General features: G+C 32.7%; 1 protein-coding gene across 2 annotated transcripts in view; it reads right to left on the bottom strand.

Moving 5' to 3' along the window:
• LOC115891057 overlaps positions 1 to 19,716 on the bottom strand; it is a 329,806-nt gene that overhangs the window by 71,192 nt on the left and 238,898 nt on the right. For both annotated transcript variants that reach the window (XM_030911456.1, XM_030911455.1), the window contains one exon: positions 574 to 849. In XM_030911456.1, coding sequence (XP_030767316.1) covers positions 574 to 849 — 276 coding nt within the window. The remainder of the gene's footprint in view (positions 1 to 573; positions 850 to 19,716) is intronic.

Raw genomic sequence — 19,716 nt, 5'->3', positions numbered from 1 at the left:
TCACACAGTGACACACTGAATCTTTAAGGTCTTTAAAGAGTTCAAGGGGCGCGGTATGTTGAATGGCCTTTGACAATTTTCAGATTTGGGCCTATAACTTATAGGCCTTGAGTATTTCAAAAGTGCCCTAAAACTTTCTCTTCAGCGGTGCAAGGGTCGGACATAAGATGTGGCGTCATAAAAGACTAAAAAGAGTATTTTTAAGATAGATAGTAAGATGTAGATTGTTAGGATATTTTTGTTGTTGGCAGAGACTAGTTGTGTGATGTCTCTGCGTTATTGTATTCTCAAGTTTAAAGTTATAAAAGTTAATGTATTTACTTGTTAGGTTTAAATATACATTTTTGTAATCCAGCGAGTATCGAGTGTCTTGATTTAGTTCCAAAAAATTACCCGAACTACGCAAGAGCTAATCCAACAGCCTTAAAGACAAAATTGACAAAAACGAGTTTAACAAAGCTAGTTTGTTCTTTCTGTGTACGTCCAGCCTTAAAGTAATATAAAGAGCAATGCATTTCGTTTGAATTAAAAAAAAATACTTAACTTAAAAAAATAAAAAATAAATTAACTCACCAGAACACGCTTGTGGTGGTAGAGGGAAAATTAAGGTAGTACTACTCTTCCTGCGAGCTACCGCACATCCTAAGCTCTGCGGTTTAAAGCTGCGTAATTGTTGCATGAAATCACTGCATTCCATGAGAGCTACGTCAGCAAAATGTAGGTCACAAAGAATTTGGTTCTTAAATCGACGCGCTCTTTTCTGATTGGGGCCAGTCAGGTTAAGGCCACAAGAATTGCAACGTAGGCATTCTTCGTGATAATGATTGTTGTCATAAAGTGGTGAAGGTTCTAAAACAATAAATAATTACTATGAGATTTGAATAATGTTAATTGGTAGGTACACTATAATAGGTCGAAGCCTGTATGAACTTAAATTACAATATTACTATGACAGTTAAAAAGATCTACGGGAATTTCAAGGCTAACTTTTCAAGAAAACACTAATTCACCACAATACACCAAAACACTTTATTTTTGCACTAGACGCGCCTTTCGCTAAACCATCATCATCGAATGATTAAAACTTAAAATGAAAAATATAAAAGGCGATTAAAAATTTAAAAAGGTTTAATCATTTGCTAATGATGCTAACACGGTTCGCGCGTCCCACGCAAAAATAAAGTGTTTTGGTGTATTGTGGTGAATTAGTGTTTATTTCATATTCTATCTATATAAAAAAATCCAATTTCATTAATTATTAAGAGCTAATATAATCTGACTTAACCAGCGACCATTTCTGGTATCTTCAGAATATATTCCAGGCTCTTCACAAAATTAAAAAATAATCTGCAATTCGAGGCATATTATTTTACAGTAAACTAATATGCTGGTCGTCAAGCGGCATCAAATCACTGGCATCAAAGCGTAGAATTATTGTAAGCGTAATACATTCACAATTGTTATATGCAGCTCCGGTATCGCAAAGCAATGGACAAAATAAAAAAAAGTGAAAGATAACAGCTCTGCAGCGCAAATTATGTATTTAGAGTTTGTAGCGCTTACAGAACTGTATCTACTGAGACAGTTGGTGTCATTGCGGGCATCCCTCCTATCCACTTATTAGATCGAACAATGAACAAGCGGATAGATTACAAGGGAGAGCTCAAACAAATAGCCAGGAAAACTGTGATGGAGAAGTGGCAGGATCAATGGGATAAAATTAAAAGTATGGAAGATGGACCTGGAGACTTATACCCAACATCGAAAAATGGATTGACAGACCATATGGTGAAATGGACTGACACAAATGCTGTCTGGACACGGGTGCTTCCGAAAATACCTCTATAAGATGCGGCAGGCAAGCTTTGAGTCATGTTTATTTTGTGGTTAAATAGATGATGTTGAACATGAATTCTATTGTCCCAGATGGAAGGATGAGAGATAATTTTAAGAAGGAGCCCAACTAGCACACTTATTTTATAATTTTTGACTTTCGGTACTATTCTGTTTTATAATTACTTTATTACTTCTCTTCAAAAACCATATTTTGTTGTATTAATATTGCAAGTGAAATATTTTAGTTTTTAAAATGATTTTGCTTTATAAGTTAGTCGTAAGAACGTTCTTAAAGCAAAAATACGGAACAGTCTTACGACAAATTTTAATTCTGTTTTATAAACGTTTATACAATGTATTTTATACGACATTTTACCTTACCGGACAAATTTGTTTTATAATAAATTTGTACCGCTGTTACTCAGCACTAGGCCATTCGTTTGCGAACATATATAAAATTGTTTTATTAAAGTCATGCAAGATTAATTATAAAATTATTTTATAAAAGTTTTCTTTCTGATATTATTGCCGACAACAGCATATTTTACTCAGACAATACCTTTAAAAAATGGTTATATAATTAATACAAACACTGTCATAATAAAAGCCTAATGGAATAATTAGAAAACAAAAAAAAATAATTCTGATGATACAAAAGCATTTGATAATACATTTATAAAACGTATAAACATTTTTGCACGCCATTACATTCTACTTTGATTATGTCCTAATATAGTACAGCTTTATCATATCAAAATCTCAAATTATTAAAAATAATAAAAAACATAAAAGCAGTGGTGCCTTTTACAGAAGGCAAAAAAGTGCTACCAAAATATCCTAGCAACCGAAGTTCGTGAAACAGTTGATCTCTCTGTAAAGGAAGAAGACTCAAGTGAACAAAACGTTTTCTCTTCAATTGCTGATGAACCAAGTAGTTCCACTGGAAATGATGCTTTTATTAACGAGGTTCAGCAGAGAAATCTCGAAGAAAACTAATTAACTGGGAAATAGAACTAGATGAATTGGGTGCGGATGAGGAAAATTCTGATGATATAGTCACTGCAGATAAGATCAAAAAGCTTGTAAACAATATTAGAACGTGGGCTGTGTCTTTTAATGTACTACATGTGGCGCTAAGGGCTTTATATAAAAATATAATATAAATGATCGCTTTTCTAATATGCTTCCTCAAGACCCTAGAACTTTTAAGCTTCAAATAGCTGTCCGTTAAAATATCCTAAATAGAATAATAATGAGGTTAGGTTTTTGAAACAGATATGTTGCACTAAACACAAATTAGTTCTGTTGTTGCCGCATCTACCACATATTTATATAACGGTTGCAGCCGGAGCAATTAATCAACATAGATACTAACCGTTTTGTTAATATTTTATAAGTGTTTTATATAAAACAATTAATTTGAATATGCGCCATATGGGCGACTATTTACTCCTGGGCTTATGCGCCACCTGGAGGGACGAGGACGTATGAAAACGAAAGCAAAAACCTATTTAGGAGTTAGGTAAATTTCTTTTACCCTTGACCACTATGTATATGTAAAATAGACAAAAACACAGATATTAAGACGCAGTAAATTACGTAACATTCACGGTGTCCCATATAAGAATGCACGGTGTGCATTGCACACTATAGGGATCTCATAAACCAGAAGATTTACAAAGATGATTAAATTAGAGAAATGTTGCGCCCTGTTGAATCCTGCAACATGATGTTTCAAAATTTTTAAAAATCCGAAGATATTTGGGAAACACCGAATTTTCCGGGTTTCAATCTTATTTTTTTCTCATTTTATTTGAGAAGATATGCGACAATGCAAATTTCACATACCCATTGCTACTTTTCCTGCTCTACAAGTTGATGTTATTAGATTGTCAATCTGACGTTTTGTTTTTTTCTTAGCAATCAACAAAATTTGTTTCTTAGCAACCATTCAAGATAGACCTATCTAATATCATTGAATTCGTCTCAATGAGCTTTATCGATATTCATCAAAATATACAGGGCTTTCCATTTAAAAAAAATTGAAGTACCACGTGATATCTTTTCTTGGGCCACCCTCTATAAATGCAAATTAGTTTTGACAAATTTTGACTCAGAGCATTGACGTTGTTCGGGGTTTAATAATAAACCTACTATTTTCTCTTATCGTCGTTTATTTGCAAAAAAAACATATAATTAACGTAGAGCCTCCTAAGTGACAACTATGTGACAATTACTCGGACTCGGCCATCTTGGTTCTCCTGTCGTTGCGCGGCAACGTCAATCTGGTGCACAAATGAATGTGAGGTTGCTGCAGTTTACTTTAAATCTTTAACAGACGTGTCCAAGGGTTTTTCCAAAAAAAAAACAGTTGAATTTTAAATGAATTTATCCGCTACTTTACGGACACAGTGTATACTATGTACCTACTGTAAACAAATCACACCGAAAACTGTGCGATTTTTTATTCGTACGTTAGAAGGTAAAGAAAATGCACGCATTTTTATATGTAATTATTAGCGATTGCAAATATCTATGCGAAATTTGTGAACTTTTAATTACGAAAAACAAACATTGATATTACATCAAAGACTTATTGGCATTTGGAACAAAAATAAGCATTACCATAGGAACATAGGAAATTTTTATTTCATTTTGTGAATGCGTTATCATTATTAGTACTGCCAATATTGCAACACGAAAATTGACACAGGTCAGGCATTAAAAAAAAAAACGTTTAATGATATTAGTGCAAAAGCCCAATAAGAAAGTTTGTGAAATATTTTGAAAGTGGCGGCATAGTATAAGAAAACTACTAGTTTTATTCCTTGTCAAATCCTTTGTTCTTTTTCTGCCACTCTATATGACCTTGTTCTCGCCTTCCGTTACCACTGACGTAGCTGTATAGTCGTGGTATATTAACTAGTCAAAGTATAGTCGTGGCACTCGCTATAGTTTCACAGATATGTATTTAGGAAAATATGAGTTCACAATAAAATTAAAAAAAATTGATCATCGAGTAAAAACTTGCTTAAAAACAGAATATTTTCATATTTCGTGTAGGTAACAATTCTTCTGTATCTGAAAATCTTCTGTTGGGAAGAAATGCGGAAAAAATATACAATTACATATTTTTATATTATCTATTTCAGAGATTTTCTACAACTTTTTTTTGATTTAAAACAAGTTTAATTTTCTGTAGATAACTGGATTCGGCATAAATTCTGCACTGTATTTAAAGCATACTGCGGTGTTGCCATTCTATTTCTTATTTACTAAAACTTAGGTTAAAAACATTATCTATATACGAAAAGTGGTAAAAAACTAGAGTGAATATAATTTTAATAATACTTAGCTATGTTTTCTTAAACATGGGGATACCAGAATAAATCCATGTAGAAAAATTTACTTTATCGTATACAGGATATTTTTTATGGCGTCACCAAAATCGTAATATTTAAAATTTAATGTGGTATCTCATTTTTTTTTAAATGCAATATCTTGTATATTATTTTTCTTTCAGATGTAGAATTAAACGGTGAACATTTTTTGTATTTAAAGTGTTCTTAAATTTTTAGCCGTTTTGCAAATATTTTCTGTATTTCATTACATATAGGATTTTCAACGATAAAATATCAGACAAAGATCATATTAGGTGACTTTGATAAAAATTTACTGTTGAAAGAGCATACTGCGTAATATAATACTGCGAATATCTGCGAAACCGTTAAAAATTTAGAAACGCTTTAAATAAAAAAATGTTCACTTTTTAATTCTGTATCTGCCAGAAAAATAATATACAGAATGTTGAATTTAAAAAATTGAGAATTGAATTTTAAAATTTTTAAATATTCCGATTTTGGAGACGCCATAAAAAATACCATATATAGAATAATGTATATAGAATGATGTAAAATAATTTAAAAAAAACTAACTTTACCATAATTTTTTTGTGACACCCTGTATATAACAAAATATTTTAGGATACACCCCTTTATAAACCTGGAAACATATTATGAATAAAACTTTTTTCACATCTTCGACAACGACGACGATATTGGACTTCCTCGCACTAATGGGCCACCCTGTATATTTACGGTGGTTTAAAGCTAGGTGTGGCACTTTTCTTCCCTCAAATATAAACTCAATATTTTGTCTATAATATTGTGAATATTGTTATATTACGACCACTTATAATAAAAAATAAATAAAAAAACGTAAAAAAATACAGTCCACTAAATTTATGAGAGATTATGCTATTATAAAATTATTTCAATTAAAAAATATGAATAATTTCCGGAGACTTTAGATGTAAAAAATATTTACTCTAAAATTGTTTCAAAAACCAATCTATATAAATTATCTCGTAAATTATTATTGGAATGAAAATTTTATGGCAAATCCCCTGACCAAAAAATATTTTCATACGCATATTTGAGACAACCTGTATACCTAAAAAATTATTTTTAAAATCTGTCCACATGCTAAAAAAATAATAACATTTAATTAATTACATAATATCTCAGCTTCTAAAATCAACAAATATAATTAAATGTTTATTGATAATTACTATAAGCTTGCCGATTTACATCCGATGGAAATCTAAAAAAAACTCAAAGAAAAATTTTTTGAATTATTACTACAGTTAATAGCAGCACACAGTAAGGCACTCATTTTTTTGTCAATCCGTCTCTGTGCTGGGACGCAACGCTCGGAACCTCGCAGCTCGACGGACGGAATTCAACTGAAACGGTTTGCAATCTGCCGATATTCGACAGATTGCAAAAACTGGCAGAAAATATTTGGGAGAGTGCAACTACTCTTTTCCTTAAACTATGGTGGTGGCACGGGGGGGTTGTACAGGGTGGCGCCTCTCATACGCCGCGGAAGCTTCAAGAACGGTAGTTTATATCGAAATTAAATTTTGGCAGCATGTGTAGGTTAACTGAAAGCATTTTATAAAAATATATAGAATTATACAGGGTGTTCACAAAAAAAGTTGCACATCAAAGTTGTGTTTTTTCTATTGGAACACCCTATATATTAATTGATTTTCGGATTTTTAAAAAAAAAAAGGTGAGTTTTATTAAAGGAGCATATAAGGATTTTGACAAAATTTTTCTTCATTTTCACAAAACGTGAAATAACGTTTTGTGAAAATGAAGAGTAAATTTTAAATTTCGATAATAGCTACCTAAATTTTAGTTGACCTTGTATAGCCTGATATTTAATTACAGTAACCATTGTATGTTAAACCAAATCGAAATTTGACCCGAAAAGTTATACAGGGTGAGAAGTTTAATCGGAAGTTATACAGAATGCACATTGCATTCACCAACTAATAGAATCATATCAATTCTCTCTGATGTAGGATAAGTTTGCATTTTCGACAAATTTCTGATTTTTTTGTTTTTACTGACACAAAATGATATTGGTTACTAGTTGTTAAAGTTGGACTAATTAGACCGCTATGTTGAAGTAACGTCAGACCCCCATATTACAGCCACCTAGATTTTATCAAATATTAAAAATCTACGCAGATCAAATCATGTAAATGAAAATATCTAGGAAAATCTTCGTTTGAGGGGTAGGCAACCTTAATAGTATTTTGAAGAGACATGAATTCTCCATTGAACATCGAAATAATATACTGGGTGTTACATTTAAAATAAGAGAGTAACATGCTTTTAAAGGTGACCAATGTTCAATATTAATTTTGTCTCACCCTGTATAACTTTTTGGATCAAGTTTTAATTTGATTTAAAGTAGAATAGCTGATTTAACTACATATTAGGCTATACCGGGTAAATTCCAATTTAGGTAGCTTTTATTATAATTTAAAAATTGTTCCATATTTCTAGAAAATGTTAAATATGTCAAAAACCTTACATTATAGACATATACTTCCCTTATAAAACTCACCTTTATTTTTCTCCCAGAATCCAAAAATCAATTAATATATAGGGTGTTCCATTACAAAAAACACAACTTTGATATGTAACTTTTTTTGGGGACACCCTGTAGAACCCTCTATATTTTTAAAAAGTGCTCTGAATTAACCTACATATGCTCACAAACAGACCCTCAGAGATATAGAGACATTCACAGGCTTATCAGAAATAAAATCAAAGAAGCCAAAGAACTGTGGATGACGGAGAGGTGCCGCAAAGTCGAGAGAGCTTTAAAGAACACCAAAAACGGGAAAGCAGCTGGACCGAACAACATCTACCCAGAATTGATAAAACTAATAAACGGAGACTATTTAAAGTTATTGGTAAACCTCTTCAATTCTGTATACAATACCGGAAACATACCGCAGGACTGGCTAAGGTCGACATTTATACCTATTCCTAAAAAAACTGGTGCAAAAAGATGTGATGAGTTTCGTTTAATAAGTCTGATGAGTCAAGTCCTAAAGCTGTTTTTAAAGGTTCTGCATAATCGAATCCGAAGAAAATGTGAGCTAGACATAAGTGAACAGCAAATGGGATTTCGCGAGGGACTGGGGACGAGAGAAGCCCTGTTTGCGCTATCGGTGCTTTTGCAGAAGTGCAGAGATCAACGAAAGGAGGTACACCTATGCTTCATAGACTACACGAAGGCATTCGACTGCGTCAACCACAGGGAATTGCTGAGCATCCTTGAAAGAAGAGGCCTGGATACCCAAGACCTGAAAATTATCCAAAAGCTATACGAACAACAAGTAGCGACAGTAAAACTACAGGACACTGAAACAACAGCAATACCTATCAAGCGTGGAGTTAGGCAAGGATGCGTATTGAGCCCTATGCTCTTCAATATGTACTCCGAACTAATATTTCGAAATGCGCTTGAGGGATCAGAAGACGGCATAAAAGTGAATGGCAGGCTGATTAACAACATGAGATATGCTGATGATACCGTCGTTATTGCAGACACCACTGAGGGCCTGCAAAGACTTCTTGATAGACTGTCCTCGGTGGGCGACTCAATGGGTCTCAGGATAAATACAAACAAAACAAAAGTCATGGTGATAAATAGAGATGCAAGACAGGCAACGGAGGTAGTCGTAGGTGGGACACCAATAGCAAGAGTCTCAAAGTTTAGATATTTGGGCAGTTGGATTAGTGAAGACCTAAACCCAGACATTGAGATCAGAGCTCGAATTGAGATGGCTAGATCAAACTTCCTAAAATTGCGGAACCTACTGTGCGATAAACGTCTCAACATCCATATAAAAGACAACTTCGTCAAGTGCTACGTACTTTCCACACTTCTCTACGGGGTTGAGTCGTGGACACTCAAAGTAAGCGCAATGAATAAGTTGGAAGCATTTGAGATGTGGGTATATCGCAGAATGCTGAGAATACCATGGACTGACCGTGTCTCGAATGAACGAGTTCTAAACCAAATGAACAAGGACCGAGAACTCCTCGACATAATAAAAAAGAGGAAAGCAGCCTATTTGGGCCATATCATGAGACATAGCAAGTATGAATTCCTTCAGCTCATCATCGAGGGTAAAATTGAGGGAAAGCGCGGACCCGGACGGCGGCGATGTTCCTGGCTGAAGAACATCAGAGATTGGACAGGCCTGGACTCGCATGCTTTGCTGAGAAGAGCGAAAAATAGAGAGGAATTTGCCATGGTTGTTGCCGATCTTCACTGAATGGAGAGGCACGAAGAAGAAGATGCTCACAAAAAGAAGAAGTTTAAGAAGAAGATGCTCACAAAATTTCATTTCATTACAAACTGTCGTTCTCCTTGGACCCTCCGCGGCGTATGAGAGGCGCCACCCTGTATGTCAAAATAGATTCCTTCATTTTGTATCTTAACAGTATCAGTCCAAGACTTCAACTCGAAATTTGACAAATGCATAGAGTTAGTGCGAATATTACATAAGCTCCTTTATGTACACGTATATAATATGGTTATTTTTTTCTGAAATACGCTCTTGTTTAACTAAAACATTGCTTATAATTTAAATATTTTATAAAAATCTCTTAAAAGTTCAAAAACATTTTATACGAACACCGAAGGTGATAAAAGTATTTTATAACGTGGAAGCCATTGTTTTCGTTGTTTCCACTTCACCTTCTGAACGAATTTCTGAACCGTATTACAAAAAATCATGAACCATTTCTGAGCGCATTATAAAAAATCATTTTCCCATAATAAAACGCCACAAGTCTCTAGTCTAAGTATATATATGTAGTGGCGTAGGATGGATCCTTTAGGCTATTTTATTACAGTACAGGCCAAATGAAAGAAAAACACGAAATAGTATTTTTGATTCTTTCTCTTAAAACTCAAAAATAGATAACATATATTTAAGGTGCTTGAAAATTTTGCTATTTAAATACCATACATTATACAACAAAATTTTCCTCGCAGTAAAATATAAATCCTCAGATGGCATACCCAATTTCTTACCTAATATTGGCTATTCATGGTCAGAGCTAAATGCAATATGGCTGGTGTACATTCAAACATAAGTATATATTATGTTTTTAAAATTGTGATAAGAGACGCGATATTTTTAGCTTTTTTGTTCTCAGAACGATGATTAAAAAATAAATGATGCTCTGTGGGAACAACAAAAGCTTCCTTTCGTAGTGTTCGTCAAAGCAAAATCGGAACCGCTGGTATAACAAAACAACTTTTATAAAAGTGTTTTATTCTAGCTCGATAATTGTTGTATAATTGTCATAATTTTGATAAAATATTTAACTCTGTAACTGTTTTCAATAAAAGTGTTTTATAATTGTTCCAAATAATATTTTATAATAATTTTGTAAATGTTTATGTAATTGTCCGGTAAAAGCTATGGAAACTATAATAAATCAAATTAAAGAACTAAATTGCTGCACAAAAGTGCGCCCTTTTTGGATTTATAAGCATTGTATAAACGTTGTTGAAATGTTTATCGTAATACTGATATTTTATAAAAATAGTTGTGTAAACTTTCTTAGGACATTTTTAAAACATAAATTGTTAGTTGGGAGAGTGGACTGGTTTTCACTGAAACGAACTTGATGAGAAGCCTTGAAGGAGGTGAATTATTATGGAAAACAGTAAACAAATGTATAAATAATATACTAAGTAAAAAAGAAGAGGAACAACGCCATATGGCGTAGGCAGCCCCCGACGACGAAGTAATGCGTAAGCGGTTCCGTCGTGGTGTGCTTGCTTGAACGAGGAGGTTTTTTCAGCCGGTAGGAATCCGGCACTACCCAACTATGGGTTTCTTATGGAAGATTTTTTCCCTCCTCAAAAAAAAAATATGTTGCTCGTGTATCCATTCTTAGGAAACAAGAAAAAAACATTCGATATATCAAATTATGTATATATATGTAAAAATGGAACCGAATGAGAGGAAATATTTAAAATTGCTGCTTTATTTTGATAGAGGTTGATTTTATATTTTAATTTTTATTAAGCCGCATACCGTATTGTCAAAAAGTGCACCATCAAATGTTTCAAATGAGAGCGTTTACAGTAAAAAGTCGACCGGCCGATATTTTGATATTTTAGAGAGAACGGACGAACGGCGAGGAATATTTTCGGCGGCGTTAGTGGTGTAGAGAGACGGGGGGACACGCCAGGTTAGTTTTTATGGACGGGGGGCAAAATTTTGACCATACATTACTTTCCCGTTTGCACCCGCCAATCAAAATCCGTTTAATTCCCAGTGCCCGATTTCGACCGAAAAGAGCCTTCGTGTAACATCGTATTTGAAAAGGTCCGCGCCGTTTTCGATCAGCTGACTGGGAAATTTTACAGTTCAAGTTGGTTAATTCGTTTAATTTAATATTTAATCTAATCCATATTTAATCGTTTGCTAGCCTTTCTGGGTGTTTGAACGATTTTATATACGGTCACTACTATTTTCCCGTTAATTTGTGTTTCATGCAAAGATATTAGTCTTGTTTTTATATATTATTATACATATTCAAGGATATTAGTGTGGTTTAATATCTTTTTAATAACTAATTTGTTGTGATTTTGGTGCTTTTCATCTTTATTTTTACATATTATAGGTGTAGGTACATAGTTTGTGAATTTGTCTTGGAATTAGAATTTATCACTGAGCAAAAAAGTACCTATATTGCCTTATGGGATTAATTAAATATGGATTCGGCAAGGTATGTTATTTGTGCAGTTAGGGTTAGGATTAGTACATTTATTGTATTTTGTAGCAATAACAAATTAACTTGCCCTTATGCAAAATGGTGTTTGCCAATACATTCACAAAGAATAGACATGTAAGGAAGTTCCATCCAAAAGAAGAAACAACAACAAGGAAGAAGCATATCAAATGTCCTATATGTATGTCCAAATGAAGAGAATTTTTCGTTCCATGATTGTTTAATTAAACATTTAAGTACCATACATAATATGAATATTCAACAATCTGTTTCTTATTTTAGAAATCTTGAAGAGTTTACAGCTTGGATGTCGCTGGATAATAAAGAAGTAAACTATGCTCGTCATGATAGACAAAAACATGCTAGTGGAGAAGAGACTATTACATAACTGTAACAGAAGCAATTCTAAAGGTTGTAGACTTATTTATGTTATACAAATATTTCATTGTTAATAAAATTCATTCTTAGGATTTGTTAGTTCAATGCAGCAAACGTAATATGAAAACTGGAGGTAGTATTCGTATAAATAGGACCTGCCCTTCAATAACTACAGATGGTAATCATGATATTTTTGTGTCTAATACCTACCTAATGATTAAAAAATACAGGTCAAATTCAAGCCAAATTTTTTGAAACATGTGGGCCATACAGATGAGTTGAGAACAAAGCAATTGTCGAAGGTGGAACAAAGTATTATTGTGAGACAATTATCAGCAGGGGTATCAAATGACAGAATAATTCTAGATGCGAGAAAAAACATTCAAAATAATAAAGTTGAGAGGATAAATTTAGTAACAAGAGGAGATTTGACATATTTGATTCGCAAGTACAACATTGATAAGAAGATAGACAATGATGATATGACAGCTCCAGCCCTAAAAATTGAAGAATGGAATAAACAAGGAAATAACCATGTATTTTTATTTAAGAAAATTGGTAATTAAATCAAATGTTGATTAGTGTTAATTAAAAGTTTTAAAAGAAGGTTATATTATTATAAGATGTTTATTTAATTTCAGGTGAAAATTATCCAGGTTTAAAAGATGAAGATTTTGCAGTGGGGTATATGAATGCTGTTATGGAAAAAAAGCTGCTGGATTTTAGTCGCATCATATGTATTGACGGCACCCATGGAACAAACAGGAAAAATTTTAATTTAACTGTTATTTGAATTAAGGATGAAAATAATTTAGGATTTCCAGTGGCGTTTTTGCTTTCCAACAGGTTGGATCAGATAATTCAAGAAGTTTTTTTAGGGCTCTTTTAACAAACTTAGGTAAACCAATTGATGCAGAATATATTATGAGCGACAATGACCCGAAATATTATGGAGGTGATGGTTATATAATTATAGGTAAATGGATGTTACGTTAGGTTGTAACATAGTAAATTTAAAAATAACATTAATCAGTGTAGACACAGCAAAAAGAGGAACATTCAGAAGCAAACATTATCCAGGGGAGAAAATTTATGTTTTGTGTTTCACCTTCGCCATTTTTAATAAGTTTAATATAATTTTGTTTTTATGTATATGTTAAGTTTTTATTTTTAGAATGGGTAGTGGTTATATAATTATTAGTAAATGGTTGTGGTTATTATTATTAAAAAGTTGTTTTGAAAGGTTCATGGCTCAGAATATAGTATATTTAAAAATAACATTAATCAGTGTAGACACAGCAAAAAGAGGAACATTCAGGGGCAAACATTATCCAGGGGAGAAAATATATGTTTTGTGTTTCACCTTCACCATTTTTAATAAGTTTTATATAATTTTGCTTTTATGTATATATTAAGTTTTTATTTTTAGAACGGGTGATGGTTATATAATTATTAGTAAATGGTTGTGGTTATTATTATTAAAAAATTGTTTTGAGAGGTTCATGGCTCAGAATATAGTAAATTTAAAAATAACATTAATCAGTGTAAACGCTGCATAGAGAGGAACAATCAGAAGCAAACATATTATTCAGAGAAGAAAATATATGTATTATTTTTCACTATTATGAGTAACTATTATTATACTCTTTAAAATATTATTTGTCATATCTCTGTACTTATTATATTTTGGGCTGATAAGGTTTGGTTTATAAATATATGTTTGAAATAATTTAGTTGTATAAATATCACTGTAGTTTGTATTCATGCCTTTATTACTAACAGAAATAAATTTTATTAACAAATTCTAATCTTGTGTTTTTCACCCTCATTCATGCTAACCCTATTTATGTATATTAACATTTTTTTTAATACATTATGGACCACAAAATAAATAATGTAAAGTTCTTTAACCAAAATGAAACATTACAAAATTTTTGCAATAAATGTAGGTAAATACAGTCTGTTCGGTATTATTATTAATCTAGGTTCTGCTGCCTAAATTTAGAAATAAAAAACTTCTAATATAGATCTTAAAATTTACAGGAATTTGTTTTAAAAATTATAAAGATACTGCAGAATCAAAAAAAGGCAACTCAAATATTGACACAAATTATTTGAAAAATCGCTGTGTATAGTATCTCCTATGGGTATATCTAAAAGTAAATCGAACACACTCCTGATCTATACATAAACCAACATATTAATTATATGTAAACGAATAAAATAATGATTACCTCTAGGTATAGCTTTTTTAAATTGCACCCTCCCATTTTTCTGTATTTTAATGAAATAAAATATATAGTTATCTTTTGAAAAACAACAGTTCTACGTCAAACGTATTTTCATGGGAAATTTGTCCATTTTTTTAATTAATATTAAAATAAATACATTTTAAATTTCAGAATCTATTTTCTAAATTGCGCAAAAGTGTATAAAGCTATGGTATAAATAATCTCCTCATTTTCAAATAACGCGGGAAATTTGCTCCGCCCCATTTGTGCTGAAACGATTTGATTGGCGGGTGCAAACGGGAAAGTAATGTATGGTAAAATTTTGTACGTACTTAATAAGTCAACGTAACAAGCAAGAACGGCCATGTTTCGTCACTTACTGTTTGAAATGTTTCTTACCGATTTGAAATATTTCTTATTTCTTATCGATTTTATTTCGTACTTGTATCGTAAAATACACATTCACATACTTGGTTTCAGTCCGCAAAATAAGGTTTTATAGTAGTAACTACTGTAATTTTTTTACCGGACAAAAGCTTTATTCAGAACCTTGCAATTAGTGGAATAAATTAGTGGTTTCAATTACATTTTATACTTTTTAGTTTACGATCATTCATTATGCCTAAAAGACACAATTGGGCACAATTAAAATTAATAGAATATCCTAGCAACAGCTTGCATTAATCAGTTGTATCTATAGAAAAAGCCTAATATTTACCTTATAAAACAATAAAATTTTGGTTTGGAAAAGTTAAAAGTTTGTTAACTTTTTGCACTAATTGAAAATTCCTACCCCCAATTTCACTAATTTTGATGTTCTGAATGCTTACATTCAGAATTCGGCTTAAGTATTTGCTTTTATTTTAATAAATGAAGAGCGATCAGATAAAATGAGACAAATGTATTTTAAAATTTTTTGGGATATTGGAAAAAATCGTGTCGTTAGTGCGTCTTTACAGATTTTCTAGACTTTATTTTTGTTTTTTAGTTTTTTATTGCTAATTACAAAATATTTAAATTATTATTTTATAAAAAATATTTATAATGTTAATTTTTTTTAAGGTTTGCACCTAACCATAGCACATATTTTATCTTTATGTAGCATGATTTTAATATTAATTTATTCTCTAAATTCTTTTTTAACATTTTTTAATACACCTTTTTCGATTATTGATAGTTATGTCATCATTTTCGACACCATTATAACGTTATAACGTAATTTCTGGATTGATTTACAAGTTTTCAACTGTTAATACAAAGACAATGTTCGTCTTTTTCAATTCGTGTACATAAGATAAGAAAACGCGATCTTTTTTCCGTAATGATGGTGATCAGTACCTATATAAATAAACAAAACAATCTTACGATTTAAAAAACAAAAAGGACTTAAATGTACGACCAAAAATTTTCATTTTATGTGATAAACATGGAAATGAGATAAAGGGACATCAGTGAAGTAACAGCTAAGGATCGAAAAACAAAGTCAGATGGGTACGTAAATTATGTTCGAAAAAAAAATCAGAAGAGTCTTTTTAAAAAATACATTTAATCTTACTTAGCAAATTTAATTGCAGATGCTGCATTAATCTTCAGTCAAGCAAAAAGAAGGTTCTATACCTTCTTCTTGATTAAGACGAGGCCATGACAAACAAGATGATCGTTATCATAGGTGTTGATGTTTTTGCTAGGCTTTCTTCTGAAACTAGTCTGAATTGATTAGCCATTTTTTGAAGTTGATAAATTGCTTCCATATTTAATATTGTAATATTGCTTGTTTCGTAGTGAACTTCCCTGCCGAACCTTGCTTGTGAGATGACTGTTTAGACCAGGTAATAAAATACTCTGACGTTTTGGAGGTAGTGAGTATAAACAAGTGTTTGATACTGATTTATTTCTTAAAACTTATTAATATTTACAGAAAATTATTTACATCGGTTTCTATATGTAATAATATAATTTAAACTATTTTAGCTACACAAGTAATAAGTATTTAAATATCGACTTACTAAACTGCAATCGTGAAGTTGCTGCAGCAACTTGCCGACTCTGTGTTTATTTGGATTTAGGTTTATGTAGATCGTTTGCTTCTGGCATCTAATAGTATGTATTTTTTATAGCTAAAATATAATTTTATATAAGGATTCTTGCCACTCAACTGCTGATATAGAAATTTAATTCTAAGCTGTGTTTCTCATAATGTGAATCAACCTGCTCTCACTACCTAAACACTAAATATAATTTTTAGACCCGTAGTTATTTATTGAAAATTATTGAAATATTTGGCCAGCCTACCATAAATACACAAATTTAAAACTTATATTCACGAAAACGCCAACGCAGCAGTGAGATGCGATGATACAGAGAGGAATCAAGCAGGGTGACATAATTTTACCACAAATTTTTACGCCGATTCTAGAGGAAGTTTTGAAACAGCTAGATTTGGTTAAAACAGAGAATTGTCATAAATGGCGAAAACTTAACTCAACTGAGGTTTGCAGACAATATAGTCCAATTCGCTAATAATACTGAAGACGTGAAAAAAAAAATTACTATGGAGCTGGACGAGAAATCAACGATTAGGTCAAGAATGAAGCAAAACTAGTCGTGTATCCTGACTGACAATATCATAATAAATAACAAAGACAATGTAAAACGTACACATATCTGGGCCAACGAATAACTCGTAGCAGATAAAATAAACACACAGAAATCGAAGAAAAGAATTACGCTAAAAAATATTTAGCATCCAAAAATGCCACTGTATCTGCCGATCAAGGCTATATTATATGGAATGTGTCACTGCTGACAAAAAACGAAACGAATACATCAGAGACAAAATTAAAGTGACAGATTTAGTAGATCGGAAAATACAGCTGAAAGGGGGTAGAATAGTAGAGCGCTGCGATGGGTACTGTTGTACCAAAGGCGGTTTTAGAAAAAATCTAGGGGGTAATCGTCGATAAAAAGAGAACAGGGAAATGTGCATGGAAATATAATATTTCTATTAAGAATAACACATTAATATAGAAATAATATCAACAATAGATGTTTTTTCTTTTTGCTTTTCTTAAACCTGCTGGCCTCAAATATGAGACTGAGGAATTCTTATTGGCATATCATGTTGGTGCATTAAATACTTTCGTGAACAGCAGTCAGTTTGCTGACTTGAAATATTGGTGATAGACGACGATCACTAATCAAGCGGATGTGGGAGGAGTGATCGTCAAAAGGAAAGAAGTTCACGTCACGCCCTATGGGGTCGGAGTAGAGGTAATTGGGTCGGAGACATAGGGAGTGTTGCGTCGAACACACAGCTCTCTTTCGAGCTTAAAAAAATACGTTTTCAGATAGGTACACCTATTTTAAATTTTGAATATTATTTATTAGTTGTAACAAATTGTCCCAATTCTAACAGTAATATTATAATAAATTGCTAACGGCGAATTTTTCATTTCAGCTGGTTGTGAAAAATTTACTAAATTATTGAAGTGAATCTTCTATTTTTTACGCGAGCTGGGAGTAAAAATGTAAGGCCTTGTCAAGGCGCACTCTCACGACTGGTCTACTTGGCAAGTATGCCAATATTTGCGTACTTGGCAAGTATCCCCACCAGTCCCCACTTTGTAAACAACATCGGCAAGTGCGGCGCTCACACGACGTGTCCATTTCAACAAGTACGCCAGCACAAACATTGTTTATATCCTTGGCAAGTAAACAGTATAGTCGCATCGATGGATACCGGTCGTCCCGAAATTTTCGTTGCTAGTGATTCTTTTTTTTTCAGTTCTTTTACTGTACACTGCATACGATTTCTATGTTCTTTATATTTGGCCATCCATATGAATCCAAAACAACATCATCTGAAGACTACACGGGAAAACCCAATTTTGTCCATTTTGATAGGAGTTGATAAAAATGCAATTTAGTGTTTTTAAAGAAATATGTTATTTTCGGTTGAATAATTAGAAAAGTATATATTACTACCAATTCTGAATTATTAATATTGTGAATTATCGCCATATTCTGAAATGCAGAAATAAAAATGTCAAAATGCAAAACAAAACAGGGGAAATCCAGAGATGTCCAATTAAAGGTTGTATAAAACCTAAATCTAAACTATTATTTTTTTTGTTGTAGGAAGAAAATTAATATACCGGGTGCGTCTCAAAAGTAGCTCTCCACTATAACTTTTTATTTTTTCAGTCAAAAAAACGAGATTTGGTATGTTAGTATTGCTGGCTGAGGCGCGCCGCTGACTCAGGAGAAGGATCGGCCACCACCGAGTGGGGTTTAAGATTATTATTTGTAGACATTGTATTGTCAACTCTGATCGCGTGGCGCATCTCTCGCGTAACTCTGACGCGTAACACGTGCCCGACGACATCAGAAGTGGTTGAGAACATTTAGTGTTGGTGTTTTGTGAAGTTTTATCTGTTCCAAGTTCAGATACTCAGTTATAAATCCCAATCGCAAAAAAATCATATTGTGAGTGGTATCTTTAGAAGAAAGCTCTACATCGAAGTCTCAATAGTACAAAACACCGGATAACACAGTACACGTCCACAGTACTGTTGTCCACAGTACTTTTGAAATAGAAAAACGACATTACCATAGAAAAACGACACTTGAGGACCGATACTGAAGGCTCCTGTAGACCATATGAATGGTTGGTCTGTTTTGGGTGAAAATTTCTTGAAAAGGAATTGTCTGTTTAGAGGATATAATGATCCAAAAGTTAAGGTAAATTAATTAAAAATAAAAATAATTAATGAATAGGAACGAGACCCTCAAATAACCCATTGGTTTTGCTATATCACAATTTTGATCGCCATCTTAGACAAAACAGTGATCGCCATCTTCGGCACAATTTTGGTCGCCATCTCAGGCAAAACAGTAATCGCCATCTGAGGCACAATTTTAGTCGCCATCTCAGGCAAGACAGTGATCGCCATCTTAGGCACAATTTTGATCGCCATCTTAGGCAAATGATCGTCATCTTCGGCAAAATTTTGGTCGCCATCTCAGGCAAAACAGTGATCGCCATCTTCGGCACAATTTTGGTCGCCATCTCAGGCAAAACAGTGATCGCCATCTTCGGCACAATTTTGGTCGCCATCTCAGGCAAAACAGTGATCGCCATCTTA

Source organism: Sitophilus oryzae, unplaced genomic scaffold (genome assembly GCF_002938485.1).
Source record: "Sitophilus oryzae breed Bouriz unplaced genomic scaffold, Soryzae_2.0 scaffold_947_pilon_pilon, whole genome shotgun sequence".
Classification (NCBI taxonomy): domain Eukaryota; kingdom Metazoa; phylum Arthropoda; class Insecta; order Coleoptera; family Curculionidae; genus Sitophilus; species Sitophilus oryzae.
The sequence above is the reverse complement of the archived record's forward strand: the minus strand, read 5'-3'. Positions and strand labels throughout refer to the sequence as shown.